Here is a 14,160-nt window from a genome sequence, read left to right on the forward strand (position 1 = left end):
GCCCATTAACTCAGACGCATTTGGTCCTGCACCAGTTGTCACATCGCACACTTGTCATCAAACGATATGCTCAGGAGTGCAGTAGTAGCATGGCATAAGTAATGACAAATGAGCTAGGCAAAAGTTGCACTCGCACCCACCCAAAACAAAGTGGTGACGGGCCACTGCGACCACTGCTTAGAAAAGAACCGCAGGAACAGTTCTTTTTCCTTTAGCAAAGCGTGATGCGCACAGGCATCATGGTGTACCATTATGGAGAACAAACATTGTAGAACTATTTTTACTAATTGAAAACAAGGCATTCTTTATTTAATGCAAACAAAATAAAATTCCTAATCAAATTTATTTAGCCTCTTAGATGAGCAAGAGATCTGCAGCTGTGGTAACACGTTGTTGTACTTGGCAGATGATGCTCAATCCAACATTAGTTGGAGTGTTTGTAATCTCTCTCCCTCTCCCTTCTCTTTTTTCATGTTTTTCAGGAATGTAAAGTGCACTCAAAAATCAATGAATAGAACTTGCACACACAAGGCACTTTGTGAAGTTGTGTACTGAGGTGTAAATTCACACAGACCACGTTCTTATCATTGGCAGCACCCCACACCTATGCCGAAAAGACCCAGCCCAACGCGCCGCCTGGCTTCCCAGGGCTTGAGACATCACTGCCGCTCATGCTTACAGCCGTGGCAGAAGGCAAGATAACCATGGAGGTGAGCTATGTGTTTCCTTGCCCTCAAATCCCTACTCGGCCAAAAAATAAATTTGATTGCAATAGCAATTATATGGACACTCCAGCTGCATTTTCAGTGTCGGTGTCGCCGTGTTGCTCCGTATAATGTTCAAGGGCGATAACATCGTCGCCACGCGCCGTATGCTCTATTTTGTACCACAGATGCGGAGCATTCGGCTCAACAGTATAGAAACATAAAGGTAGAGGTTGCGAAGCACCTTGCTTTCTTTTTCAGCTGCCATTGCGAAAATTTGCTTTCTTGCTGCTTCAACAGGGATAGGGCCTCCTGTAGTTCCCTCGTTTTTCTGTTATGAAAGTTTTGCTTAGTTTGAGGAAAACCTAGAAAATGTGGTGTTTGGGATGAGTGAATTGCTAAATGCCTGTAAAGTTAATACAGTCGACTTCCGTTAATTCAGTCCTGATGGGACTGACAAAAGTGGTCGAATTATTCGGCGGTTCGATTTAAACAAAATGCAGAATTACGCCTAATCAATTCTAATCAAATCAATTCAATTCTAATCAATTCAATTACTAATCAATTTGGCAGTATTTCCTTTAAAGTTAGCTGTGCCACAATACAGCCGTGTTATGCGATGAAGCATAGCAAGCTGGGGGGGGGGTGCCATTGTTACGGGCATAGCACGTGTTCCTTAATTTACACATGCACATGCGCATCTCCGGTCGCATTACGAGCACCGAGATTCATAATAAGTTTACTGGCAGGCCTTCAGAGGTTTAGATAGACCCCTGCTCTTTTGTTGTCTTTAAATGTTGCCTCGACATTTTACAGTGAAGCTTTTAGCCTCTAGTTGGTTGGGATTTTTCGATCTGTGCTCATGGAAAAAGAAACAGCTGTTGGAAAAGGGCTTTTTAAGCTTCCGCGTAACAGCATTATCTTTTCTCACATATTCGAATGACAATCCTATGCTATCATGTCTGCAGGTTGTGTGTGCGCTGTACTTTACAAATTTTGTGACACGTTTACCTTTGAGAAATTAAATTAGTTTAATAACGCACTTGTGCCAAGCGGAGGGCCTTCTAGAATGAGGACGTATGCTGCAGTTCCACACACCTGCGTGCGTTTGTGATGAACCTGTGCACACAATGTATCTGTCCTTTATGCGTTGGTGCTCTGCCCATTGCGGCAAACACTGTTCGAAAATTCATCAAGTTAGTGACGTTTCCTTTCGTGAACGTGGGTTGCGTGCAAGCGCATGGGCACCATGAACATGCATGGCGACCACTGCGGCGTCGAAGCACTAACGGAAAGGGCACAAATACGTTTGCGCACACTACATTTCGTCTACAGCTTCGCTGTACATCCACTTTCACAGAGTGGGATGGAGGCCGGTTTCTTTCATTTAACCGCCTTCCTTTTTGCTAGCTTTCCCCAAAACACAGATGGTTTTTCTCCGCTTCTCAGTGCACAATGTGTGCGCGTGCCCATAAATAAAGAATGCGTACTAGGCTCCGTTAATGGTCTCATATACGAGACACGCATGGCGGGTGAAATGAGGGCTCAAATCACCACATCATTGTCAGAAACAGCTCTGACTGGCTGCCAGTATGCTTATTAGATGTCGAAGTGCTCGTATTGTGACAGGAGATGGCGTGTGCGCGCCTCCTGTCACAGTACTATGCCCCGTGACAATAGGCCTTTTTATTGCGATAGCAATTATATGGACACTTCAACCGGATTTCTGCCGTCGCCGTCGCCGTGAGGTTCCGTATAGATAAAATCTTCACCGCGCGCCGTATGCCCGAGCGCAAGCGTGCTGGGACGCACGCTATCACGGAGAGCGAACGCACTCAATCCCCCACGCGCAAGCAACGAAGCGGGAAGCCAGCGCCGGAGGGAGCGGGGGGGGGGGCACTTCTACTGTGCCAACAACCGCGCTCCTCGCTCGGCCGCACGGTCTCTTATCTCTCCCGCGCGCAAGCAAGGAAGCGGGAAGCCAGCGCCGGAGGAAGCGGGGGGGGGGGGGGGGGGCGCACTTTTCTTCTGCCAACAACCGCGCTCGTCGCTCGCCGCACCGTCTCTTATCCCCACACGGCTCTGACCTTTATGAGCCGTGCATTCGCGGCTCAGTTCCTGTTGAAGCGATAGACCGCACGTACCTTCGCCCGCAGCGGCGTATGCTTGCTGCCAGCGTTTTGACAGTCGTTGTCTGCAGTCATTCAGTGTGATCTCTTCATGTTTGTTTGTGCGCGCTCACACCACGCTTGTTCATTCAGTTAGTAATAGTCGGGTCACATTTTCCAACGCACGCTACACATGTAATGCTGCCCGGATCGGCAGTGCAGCGCTACAGGTGTGTCCCTTCGCACGCGCGCTGCCCACGGGAAGCGCTTCTCATCAACACCATCGTTTCACACGCGCCTTCTCGTGGTCATCGAGTCTCTCTTCATGTCGGTCTACTTACGCCGCAGCACACCTGCTTACTTAATCAGCTCATGTTTACTACAATTCATACTGTTACCAAAGCCGCTCACCTTACTTCGTATGACATTGCTGTGTTGCTATCGCATTCATTGCTTCGCCCTTAGGGCGAAACTGTGACATTTTTTTTCATTCTTTTTATGCTTCACTGCAATAAATTGCTTGTGCTTCGCCGCATAACAGAGCTGTGCTGCGGGGAAGCTGATTGGTCAAGTTCAAATTATCCGACAAAGGTCAATTTTGAGATGGAAAAAAACGGAAGTTTGGGCCTATAGAAATGTATCGGCGCCAGCCGGGACCTTAGGTCACGATCGAATGAACCGAAAAATAAAATTATCCGCAGTCGAATTAACAGAAGTCTATTGCAGGGGTTCTCAGGTACGTTCATCCCAGGGAACCCTGCTAAGCTCCATAAAGTGCCAAGAGACCCCCCCCCCCCCCCCCTTGATTTAACCGAATTATCGAGGGTATCAAGAAAACAAACAAATGCTGCACTACGTCAACACGCTTTTATTTACTCAATGAATCATCAAATCTTGTTTCTATTTAGCACAAGACCAGTGCGGAAGCTGAAATTCTCTTCATCTCATGACTGATTAGCGCTAGCAGTGGCGAAGGCCTCGCGACATCCTTCGCAGCGCGCGTTTTCATCTGAGACGCGCTTTGCACCAACGGGCGCACATCCCGATTATTTTTTCGCCACTCAGCTGCTCGCCAACAAATTGTCCTTCCATCGCGATGTAGCCGGTGCTTTTTATCTTTGACAGCTTTGCACTGAGTAAAAGCGAAACTACTGCTTGCCGCAACCGCTGTCGACGAAACCGCGGCCGCTATCGACGGGATCATGGACGGCGATCTTGCGGTTCAGAAGGCAGGTGGCTGACGCACGCACCAAGTCAAAACGAAACTACCTTTCGCTGCAAGAAGTGCGGACGAAACTGCGGTCGCTATCGATGCTGCCATGGGAGGTGACTACGCAGTTGTGAAGGCACGCAGCCGATGCGCGCATCGAGTGAAAACGAAACTACTATTTGCCGCAACCGCTGCGGACGAAACTGCGGTGGTTATCGACGTGATCAGAGATAGCGACTACGCACTTACGGAGGCACGCGGCTAGCCGCGAACGCGGTGTTACACGCGGCGATAAACGCAAGAATAAAGGCTTTAAAGGCACAATTAGGCACGAAGCGCTTCGGCGTTCCTGTCAGTCACGTGCCGCGTACGATTGCCGCTGAGGACCACGGCGATGCGGACTGCGCCACTTCGTTTCGGTTGGACGCTACGCCGTTCTTGCTCTTCTGCGGCGCGCATTTGCAGTGCTCCGCGTTTTTTTTTTTTTCTTTTTTTTTTTTTCTTTTTTTTTCCCCTGCAACGTATAGGTCAGTGCGCTTGCTATCGGCACCTACCCTATCTACAAATAGGAGAAAGGCGCATGGTGGTAAGTTACGGCCTCCGAGATTCAAGTGCGAAAGCTTAGGCGCGCTGCCCGTTCTCAGAGGTTGGGTGGCTACAAGCTGCTTGCGTATTTATTGTGCAGTTCGCGCGTTGCTGTTACGCACTGTGATGTGCTTTTTGACACTCGGGCATGGGTAATGGAGGTTCTTTGGATCAAGCGCACCTCGTGTTCGCCGTTTTACACACTTGTCGGGAGCGGGACCAGGGAAAATTTATCAGTGGCTCGCGGAACCCCGAGCAGGGGCCTGCGGAACCCGTAGGTTCCGCGGAACCCACTTTGAGAACCCATGGTCTACTGTATAACTGCTTTCATTTGTGTTCATGCAGGCACTGATCAAGAAGATGTACAACAACCCGAGGCAGATTTTCAACCTTCCTGCCCAGCCAGACACGTACATAGAGGTTGACCTAGACGAGGAATGGACGATACCCGAAGCTCCGGCGTACAGTCGCGCTGGCTGGACGCCCTTTGCCGGCCGCAAGGTTCGCGGCCAAGTCCGTCGAGTGGTCATCCGGGGTGAAGTGGTCTTCGTCGACGGTCAGGTATGTCTTTACACCAGCTACTCCGCCAACTGCGGTGTGCCTCATAATCGGAACGGGGATTTGGCAGATAAAACCACAGAATTAAATTTGCGAAAAAAAATGTTGACAAGGTTTTAATTCCACTGGCACGCATCCACGCTGGGATCTTCTATTGCTCTCTCTTGCTTTCCGAGATGTGTCATTGTGCAGAAGTGGTAAGCTGCTGACACACCAAGCAGCACATCTCAGCACAACAAACAAGTTGCTGAAACGATTTGGCGTTTCAAACTCTCTACCTTTCCCCCGCAGGTCCTTGTGGACCCTGGCTTTGGGCAAGATGTCATTGCCACCTCGGACCTCGAGCGCAGCTCAAGCATGACAAGTCTCACGCATGTAAGTTGATACCTTGTTTTTTAAAGGCGCCCATTGCAGTGACCCACTACTGAGTTTGCAAATGGACCTCAACTTGGAACTTCTTCTTGAGCTCACAAAGTGTAGGACAGTCCTGCCTCTTGACTCTAATGAGAATGGGCCCAATAACAGTTGGCGCTGACTGCAGCAATGCGCGTTTGCTCGAGAAACGTGCCTCAGTACCAGTGTCCCGATAGATGCTTGGGCGTACGCGGTTGTGAAATTCTAATTTGAGGACTGCCAGGGAGCATCGTTGATATGCTGTGAACACTTCGGTCTGGAGGCAGCACATGCCTTCACTTTTCTTTTAAGGTAGGGTGTTGAGTGGAGGCATGTATAAGCATACAGAGTTGCTAGCGGTGCAATTTGGCTGCTGAATACGGGGTTTTAATTAAAATATTTGTCCATGGTGGCCCCATTGTTTCGAAAGAAAAGTGTGGTAATGTTTTGATGTGGTGGGGACTTTGCATTATAACTGTCTAAGCTGGAACCGATTATTTCTTGTTTGTTTCAGGCGTCACCTGAAAAAGGAAGCTCTAGTGTTTCGGAGACGTTTAATGTCACAGGCCCTGCAGTAGGGAAGCCAGGCCACTGGCGGAAGAACTCCGTCAAATCTTTAACCACAGGTAAAGACGCCGTTTGAACCGAAGTTCTAAGAATGCAAGAGTTAGATAATTTGCTGTTTATTGAAAATAGCTGACAGGTTTATTCAAATAGCAGGCAGCACTCGTCGCACGCTTTTGTTGCATCGCCAGCCTTGCACGCCCCCTCTCCAGTCTCCTTTCCACCCCTCCGACGTCGGTGCAGTCGTTTCATGGAAGGAAGACAGACGAGGGGCGCGCGAGGACCACGATGCATAGGGTGACAAAGCTGTGCCGTGTAAAGCATGGCACGCAGGCGGATGCAATGGCTCACTTTTTTTCATTTCTTTTTTTTTTTTTCTTCCGCCTCGATTTTGCATTACTTTTCTTTTCAGCGCAGACACCCAGTAGAGCGGAGTAAATTGTTGCGGCCAATATTGTACCATGGGAACATGTTCTTTGTGCCATGAGAACATGACAATTGGATTTTCTTGGCACTTGAATGTTGTTTTAAACTGTAGCTTGGCACAAATGTAGGAGTGTGGTACTGTGGATGCTACCATGTCTTTCGCTATGCATTTATAGGCACTTGAAAACATACCAAGAAACATGCAAGCTGTATTTGACGTTTTAGGGCATCTTATAAAAATACCATTACAAGAGTTAAAGCCACAAGTGACCTCTGCTAGCGGAGGTTGCATTACATGAGTGGCTGTCACTTTCTGGTAAGCTGATAAGACTTCCAACTGGAATTGCAGCACCAACGTTGCTGCCAAATAAGCTGCCTGCTTTGGACATGGCATGACACCCAGATATACAATATGCTGTCCAGAGTTGCCAGAAGTCGCGTAACACAGGGCATCACTGCCAGTTCTGCAAGCTCTGTATCATGTGTCCCCACAAAAAAGTACTCAGAAAACAAACGCCAAGCAGGAAAATAGGGATTGTAACAAAAGATCAGATGTGTACACGAACCCTAGGGGCCAAGTTGGCCGACCTTTCGAGAAGAGTCGCTATGGCCCACTGCTTCTTCCCACATGTGGATGAATCAGATTCTACTCAGTCCGACAGTAGCAACAACAGGTCTCCATCGAGGGAGGCCATGTGAGAGAAGGGGATTTTATTTAGAGTTCTTGACACTGCAGCACAAAATCTGAGGCCCCAGGTTGCTTCCATTCCTCGTATTTTGTCCCCAATCACAGTCGCCGAACTCCCCAGCTCAACCACATTTATTTCGATGTGTTAAGACACGAACCAAAGTGAAAAAACAAGGACAAGAAAGAGTGTCAGTTGCAATGAAGTTTATTTGAAGCAGACGTGCCCATTACTGAGTGAACCAGGTGACGCAGCATAACAGGGCATCATGACTTACTGCGACAGTTACATTTACTGCGTCCCTCTTGCCCTCTTTGCTGTTGTGTGAAGTATTGGCTGCAAGATCGAGCAGAGTCTGCACCTGGTGGGCACTGGCTGAACCACGAATCGTGTGGGTTGCACCGCATGTCGTTTGCGAGGCACTACGTGTTTACATGTGCCTGTACGGTGTGAATATCTTTAAAGGAAGCTTCTTCCGTGGCTGTAGGCACTGTCGTAAACGCCTGTCTGCATTTTCTGCAGGCGTACAAAGCATTTAGCCTTGTAGTATTTGTGCTGTAGTAAGATCAGTGAATGCCCGTGTCGAGCACGCGATGTGCGACTGTGCGCTTGCCACAATTATATAAATTTTGTTATCACTTCATGTTTCATGAACATCGCAAAAATCATTTTATCTCGTTTTAAACGGATGAAATGGCAGCAGCAAGACCTGAATACTACCCTTTCGTGACTTTTCACAATGTGTTGATCAGTCCTTAATCTCTGTGATAGCAGGAAACATTAACTGGGTGTGTGAAAATCACTCAGCAGTAGAAAAAAAGTCGTAATCATGCACTGATATCATATTGCATCATTGACTTTATATTACGATAGCTGCATTACAATAATTGTGATAATTGTATGAATCTCACGTAGTGGGTTATGCGACCAGAGGTGTCATTTTAATATGTGGTTCTGATACCACTACGAGGAATTAATCTTGCCTCACAATTAAGTCAGGGGCTTATGTACTTTGATTCGCTGCTATAAGAGGGAAGGTAAGATGGGGCATTATACAAAACTCCTGTGACCTGGCAGTCTCTAGACGGAGAGCATCATAACAATGAATGGAAAGGCGGCTATTATAATTTCCTTTTGCTCTTCATTCTGGCATTGTTAGATTGATGCAAGACAGTGGCAATTGTTAGCTGAAATAAAACTACCTAATGATTCTAGCTCCTCAAATAATTACAACTTAGAACGGAGAGGTCACATGAAACGCAAGCGGGTCACGTGACCTCTTTGGATCTGCTCCTGCATGACAGCCGTCATGGACGGCGCACACTGGACTAAGACCAGCTCCGCTGTTAAAAAAAGTGCGCGTTAGATTCGAGTAAATATGGTAACTAGGTTCTCCTGTTGACCCTTTCAGTGTTGTGTTTTTTCAGAGGTGACGCACCCCCAGCATCGCATTTTTTTCTCAGATATTATAAATCGAACATAACGGTTTGTTTTCGGTTATGCATTAGGGAAAAAAAGACACGATTATTAGAAAATCCACTCTTAGTATGGTCCGTAATAGTGCCGCCATGTCAGGGTAAAAAAAGTAAGAGATGACAAATGGCACAAGCACACAAGAGGGTTGCCTTACGCTGCGGCGCGAATACAGTATAGACCACTTATAACGTAACCGCTTATAGTGCAGGATCGGATATTGTGTGGTCTTTTGAGACTCCCGTTAATTTTCCCATAGCACTCCATGTATACACGTATCACTTATACAGTGCAGTCCACATATAACGATACCACATATAACGATATATCGGTTATAACGATGAGTCGACCTAAGAGTATCAACTTATGCATTCGGGCTATGAGAAAAAAAACCGTATATAACGATATATTATTCACCGCATATCGGATATAACGATTGAAATTTTGCTTCTGGGCAGTGATTTTCATGCAGAATAATCGTGAAAATTGCGTTCCTACGTTGCCCTTAACCGAGACGGGGCGAAAAGTTTGCCTACGCGAGTTCGTATCTGCCGCCATTACCGCGCAGCGCATCCCGCCCGCGCGCCGATTGCGAAAGCCACGGAGAGCCACGGCCGGACTAGAGGGGCGGCACACGCGCACTCGCGTGTGCCGCCCCTCTAGTCCGGCCGTGGGAGAGCATCGCAAGTTGGTGCAGCGTGCACAAGATGGCGCCAGCTGCTTCACCCCCGCGCACTTTAACCCCCGCTAAACCCCCGCGTCCCCGGCGGTCGCGCGAGCAGAGGGCGGAAGAAAGGCGATAAGCGAAGGCAACGCCTCCTCTGGCGAGGGGCGCCTGCGCTCCCTGCCGCGCTCTCTCTCAACGGAAGCAGCGGCAGGTGCACCCCTTGAGACGAAACTAACTTTGCAAGAGGGGGGAGAAAGCGATAAGCAAGCGGCGCCTGCGCGGCCTATGCACCGCGGAAGCAGCGGGAGGTGCGCCGTCAAAGCGCAAAGCTGCGTCTCTCGAGACGAAGCTGCAAATTTTGCAAGACTTGAAGTACGAGCTCGCGCATTGGATTATATGACGATTATGAAAACCGGGAGCGTGCCACGATCATGAAGGCTAGAAGCAGTGTCCATGCCGATCAACGGAAAAGGCGGGCTTCGTGCGCCACGACGAAAACCCCATGGGCGAAACCAACACGGTGGTGTCCGATCTCTGGGAGCACGTCGCTACTGACGATGAAATAGGTGGTGCTTCGATCGATGGAGGAGCTTCTGAGTGAAAATAGTGCTGCCTCGTTCTGCGAAGAGAACTCCGACGGGGCGATCGTTGTCACGACAGACGGCGGCGTTGTGCAACGGGGGCGATGACAGTAGCAGCAGTGACAACGAGACTGACAATTGCCCGCCTTTGACACCGACCCCGAGGTTCAACCAAAGTGCAACATCGTCGATCGAGTCGCTCATTGAATTCATGCACGCTAAATTATGCCGCCAGTGTTCGCGCAGCAGATGGACGCGATGCACACGACGGTTGTGACTCCGAAACTTCCGCGAAAGCAAGTGCAGATTTTTATTTCAGCGTGCCTAACGAGTGAGACGCTATTTAGAGGTATAAATAAAAGTTTCATTTTTCACGGCCTACTTTCTACGACGCCGATTTTTTATCGCAAGTGTCAGTTTCGGTTTCGGGACTGCAAAGGTATATTCGGCTTTTTTTTTTTTTTTTTTTCGCAGTCCAGATATAGCGATAATCGGTTATAACGATCGGATTTCTCGTTTTTCTCGGTATCGTTATAAGTGGACTGCACTGTAGTGCAGTTGCGGGAAACAAAATACCGGTTACAGTGCGGCTGCCTGGGAGTATGGAAGTCAGTGGAGACAGCGAACGCTCCCCTCAAACGGGCGCTCCAAGGAGTGCTCGAGGAAGAAAGAGACGAAGTGGAGGAGAAGGGCACGAGGTGCGAACGAACAGCTAGTGAGGCTGAAACCAGAATCTTGAGTGCGAGTCGTGTAATATCACGGCACGCATTGCAAGCGAGGGCCGCGAAACTGCCAACGCCATCCAACGCTCGCTTCACGATAACGGCAGTAAACGAAACTTCAGGGAGCGGGCGGCGCCGGCACAGCGCTGCGAAGGGCGCACGCAGAGACTGTGAAATGTGAGGGAGGAGGGCAGCAGGGCAGCGGATTTCGCCTCGGCAACTCCGCCACTTCGGTGGCTCCCCTCGCCCTCCCTCGTAGCTTCCTCACTTTCGACTGTCACCGTGCGCGCCCGCCGCTCCAGCCGGCACTGCGCCAGCTCCCCGAAGTTTTGTTTTTTGCCGTTATCGGGAAGCGGGCGTTTGCCGGCGTGGGCAGTTTCGTTGGCCGGCCTGGGACACCGCCACTGCTTCCCTCTGTGCCGTAGCTGCAGCGTGCAAGGTCAATATGTGACAAGAAAGTAGAGGAAGCATAAAGGAGAAAGAAGGGTTCACTGCCATTTTGTACGCGTGGCTACGGTAACGTGGCTGAGACGTCGGCACGTACACGCATGTTCCGGCGCAATGCAGAATCGGTGACCTTGCCATTTGAGAGAGGGTGAAATTTTCGCCGCATTTTTTTCTTTTTTTCTTTATTTTTTGTTCGCGCGCGACATTGAGCCTTGAGGGGTTTCTCCTAAGCTTTTACTCTATGGCGGTGCCGGAGCAATGTCAGTCGGAGGCGCCACCGCGTGATTTGGTTTGAATTAACGAGATTCGACTGTAAATTCAATGCAAACGTTCTAGCCGCATTCCTCGACTGTCGCATACGCGTGGTGGCTCGGTGCACATGTTTTGCATATGTGCGGGCCTTGAAAATTGTTGCTTTAGTTATAGTGCAGCACCGCTTATAGTGCGGATATTCACGGCTCCGGCGACTTACGTTATAAGCGGTCTACACTGTAGTTGAACTGATAACCGCGGTGGTAGCGGTGTACAAAGTCGTCTTTTATCTACTACGGGTGCACCAACAAACACCCGTATGGAGGAATGCCAGAGAAATGAGCATATACTCATCTAGAAATATACCTCAGATGGTAGAACTACCTCGGAGATCGCCAACTTCGTGTTACTACGCACACTCGACTGGAGAGAGCGGAGAACGCACAAGTACGTCAGTGACATGGTGGGACAGAAATACGGAAACATACCATTACGTCAGTGACACCGAAATGGTTCAGCACGGTTATTCTTAACACTATAAACAGTTGTTTTTGCCCAGTTAGCCAGCTGCCCCAGATGACTTGTTAGGAGAATGCAAGCGACTCCTTTTGCTTATGTAAAGATTTAAAGCTTTCATTTATTTCTCATTTGGCAGAGATGTACAACAAGATGTTTCAAGAGTTGGGCCTCCCAGATAGACTGCTGGTGCCAACCGGCATAGGGGCAGCGGCAAGCTCGTCCGATGAAGCAGCACCAGGAACGCGACTGGGCACGACATCTGCGCCAGGTGCAGTGTCATCACTGCGTAGTGTCAGTCCACTTATGAGCGCTTCTGGTGGGACCGCCGCAGGGGGCACAGCATCCCTTTTGTGGAGCCTTCCAGACATTCCTAACGCACTGCAGGGAAGACACATTCTGACCGCCGACATGTTCTCCAAGGACCAGATGCACTCGCTGTTCAACTTGGCGCATGCCTTCAGCATCTTTGTGCAAAAGGACCGTCCTCTCGACCACGTGCTTAAGGTGGGTAATAATCACTGTGGCTGTGCCCGTTGTAGTGGTTCAGTGGTTATAGATGTTCTACTGCTGATGAATAGGATTCAGTTACTAGCCGCTGCAGCCACATTTTAATGAGGGTGGAACTTAGGGACGCTCGTGCACTTTGGTTTAGGTGCATGTCTTAAGAATTCCAGCTGAACAAAATTAATACGGAGCTTCTCCACTACAGTGCTCCTTATGGCCTGTATGTTGCTTTGGACATTAAACGCCAGAATTTGATTTTGAAGCATTGTTTGGCAAGTTACCGCCATTTTTTTTATATTGGGTATGTCTGTTTTCAACATCGGTTTCTAGCTGCCATCGTGGTCTGATCCCAAAAGTAGTTCAGTCTAAAGACAGAGTTGATGGCGATGGTGATAATATGTAGTAAAATCAAAAGGCCTAAAATTCGCAGCCTTGTTGCAAAAATTGGTTATGATGCCAATGTGGATAACTAATGACAAAAAGTTAGAAAGCAATTCAACCTCTAGTTGATATTGATGAGCTGTCGGTCCAGCGCGACTTCAACAGTAAATTGTTTCACACACCCCATTCTCACCCCCAACTCAGCTAGGAAGACTAGTCTTTCATCAGCCTCAACTATAGGTTGAATAACCTTCCAACTTTTAAAGCAAAGCTGTCTTTGCCTCTTCCTTGGACTTTCCACTGCTGCTGCTGTCGATGTCCTGCACACTGCATCGGGAGGTGGTTGTGAGGACATGGTAGGAATGTGGAAGAAGTGATAGGCAATGTAAAAAAGCATGCCTCACTTAGGGGAAGCATGGCCACAATGCCCTCTGAAGCTCCCAGGAGTTATCACAATGCCCTCTACCCACAAAAGCAATGCAGAGGCTGCTGTGCTTGCCTTTGTACTCAAGCACAGGAGTTCGGATAGGGAGCAGAGGGAGGAGTCAGAGCATGGGTGGAACAGCATGCCCTACCCATTCAGCCATCAATGCAGTCGTGAAACCAGTGAATGAAAACTTTAACCCTCTTCGCTCGCGACAGTTCGCCTATACAGCACAGGAGAGAGGCAATGCAACGTTGGAAAGCACGCGTCGTTTAGGGCCTCTTCAATAATAAAAAAGCTACTACTACACAGGGCAATAGTTGAGGACTAAGTGGGGAAACATTAATTCAAGGTACGGTGCGATAAGTTCCCGCTATTTCTGAAAAAATAAACATCAGGCAAATTTGTCCTGCGGAGAACTGACACAGGGCGTGCAGAGGCAAACGTGCAGTGAAGTGCCACAGCGTCAAGATGACAATATCAAATCAATACATATCATATCAATAGCAAATCAATACTCCTGTACCTGACGCGGTATCTCAGTGGCTATGATGTTGCTCAAGGTTGTAGGCTTGATCGCGACCATGGTGGCCACATTTCTATGAGAGGTGAAATGCAAAAACGCTCGTGTACTTTGCTTTAGGTGCACATTACAGAAACCCAGGTGGAGTCCCCCACTACGGCGTGCCTGATATACAGATTCTGGTTTTGGCACGTAAAGCAGCATGATTTAATTAAATTTTAACAATTATGCTACAATGTGATGTGCAGTGTTAGGCCTCATTCACACAGCTGTCAAACGTTCTGGCATGTCACCGTCGCCTCAAAAAAAACATACAGCAGGCGCGACGGAGCAGTGTATGAATAGGCGACGGCGATGGTGATGTCGACAGCGGCATGGTTTTGTACAGTGTTGACTGACCGGTCCCATGTCTACCTAAACCAAGAGAAATATA

General features: G+C 48.7%; 1 protein-coding gene across 1 annotated transcript in view; it reads left to right on the forward strand.

Moving 5' to 3' along the window:
• The window catches only part of LOC119466399 (CAD protein-like), a 127,622-nt gene that overhangs the window by 87,811 nt on the left and 25,651 nt on the right, over window positions 1–14,160 (forward strand). The window contains exons 32-37 of the mRNA XM_049656788.1: window positions 595–710; window positions 4,953–5,168; window positions 5,457–5,540; window positions 6,073–6,184; window positions 12,032–12,163; window positions 12,227–12,399. Coding sequence (XP_049512745.1) covers window positions 595–710; window positions 4,953–5,168; window positions 5,457–5,540; window positions 6,073–6,184; window positions 12,032–12,163; window positions 12,227–12,399 — 833 coding nt within the window. The remainder of the gene's footprint in view (window positions 1–594; window positions 711–4,952; window positions 5,169–5,456; window positions 5,541–6,072; window positions 6,185–12,031; window positions 12,164–12,226; window positions 12,400–14,160) is intronic.

Source organism: Dermacentor silvarum, chromosome 10 (genome assembly GCF_013339745.2).
Source record: "Dermacentor silvarum isolate Dsil-2018 chromosome 10, BIME_Dsil_1.4, whole genome shotgun sequence".
NCBI classification, from domain to species: Eukaryota; Metazoa; Arthropoda; class Arachnida; order Ixodida; family Ixodidae; genus Dermacentor; species Dermacentor silvarum.